Genomic DNA, 745 nt, shown 5'->3' with positions numbered 1-745 from the left:
GTACAGCGCGAACGCGCGCACGGCCGGCATGTCGCTCAGCGCGCCCAGGAAGAAGCACACGGACTCCGACACGGACGTGAGGAACATGGAGGGGCCGACTTGACCGAGCCTGTGAATAAAGGAAATGGAAAATTACACGTTCAAATTCGTACAAGCAATGATCCATTAAATAACGAAATAGTTAAATTTGTGTTTCGGATGGTCACTTTCGTTATTTTTTTTGAGAACAGAGATGATGCGCAACGAACCGATCGCATCTGACAGTGTGCATTTAATGAATGCGAGAGTGACTTTGGCCTATACGCTCGAATTTGGATATTTTCTTATAACTACAGAGAAAATTATCTTAAAAAAAAAAATAATATATAAATTTCACACTTTTTTTACACGCTTTTTATTAGCTTCAGCTGTATGTTTGTTTGTAACCGACTTCTTTGGGCGCGATTTTGACCCACTTTAAACGGCCAGATTTCGTTCAAACTTTGTAGATTTATTGAGGACCGATGACAATACACTAATTTGATAAAATTATTCCAGTTTTCAATTTGCAAGATATGATTTTTGTTAAAGCGTGTTTTTTAGTTTTTTTAAACTATTATATTTTATTTACACATGCACGAAAGCAAAACTTCTCCTTGTGACTTGATGTTTAATAGATTAAAATGTAATAAACGTCAGGATAAATAGCACCATAAATAAGCCATTAGGCAAGGCCAAACTAACGTGTTCGTGTCAAAATACAAAT

The 745-nt window shown here is 36.9% G+C and overlaps 1 protein-coding gene across 1 annotated transcript in view; it reads right to left on the bottom strand.

Moving 5' to 3' along the window:
* Positions 1-745, bottom strand: part of LOC119840209 (NPC intracellular cholesterol transporter 1) — a 53,436-nt gene that overhangs the window by 10,116 nt on the left and 42,575 nt on the right. Inside the window, exon 13 of the mRNA XM_038366721.1 lies at positions 5-109. Coding sequence (XP_038222649.1) covers positions 5-109 — 105 coding nt within the window. The remainder of the gene's footprint in view (positions 1-4; positions 110-745) is intronic.

This window comes from Zerene cesonia, chromosome 5 (genome assembly GCF_012273895.1).
Source record: "Zerene cesonia ecotype Mississippi chromosome 5, Zerene_cesonia_1.1, whole genome shotgun sequence".
NCBI lineage: Eukaryota > Metazoa > Arthropoda > Insecta > Lepidoptera > Pieridae > Zerene > Zerene cesonia.
The sequence above is the reverse complement of the archived record's forward strand: the minus strand, read 5'-3'. Positions and strand labels throughout refer to the sequence as shown.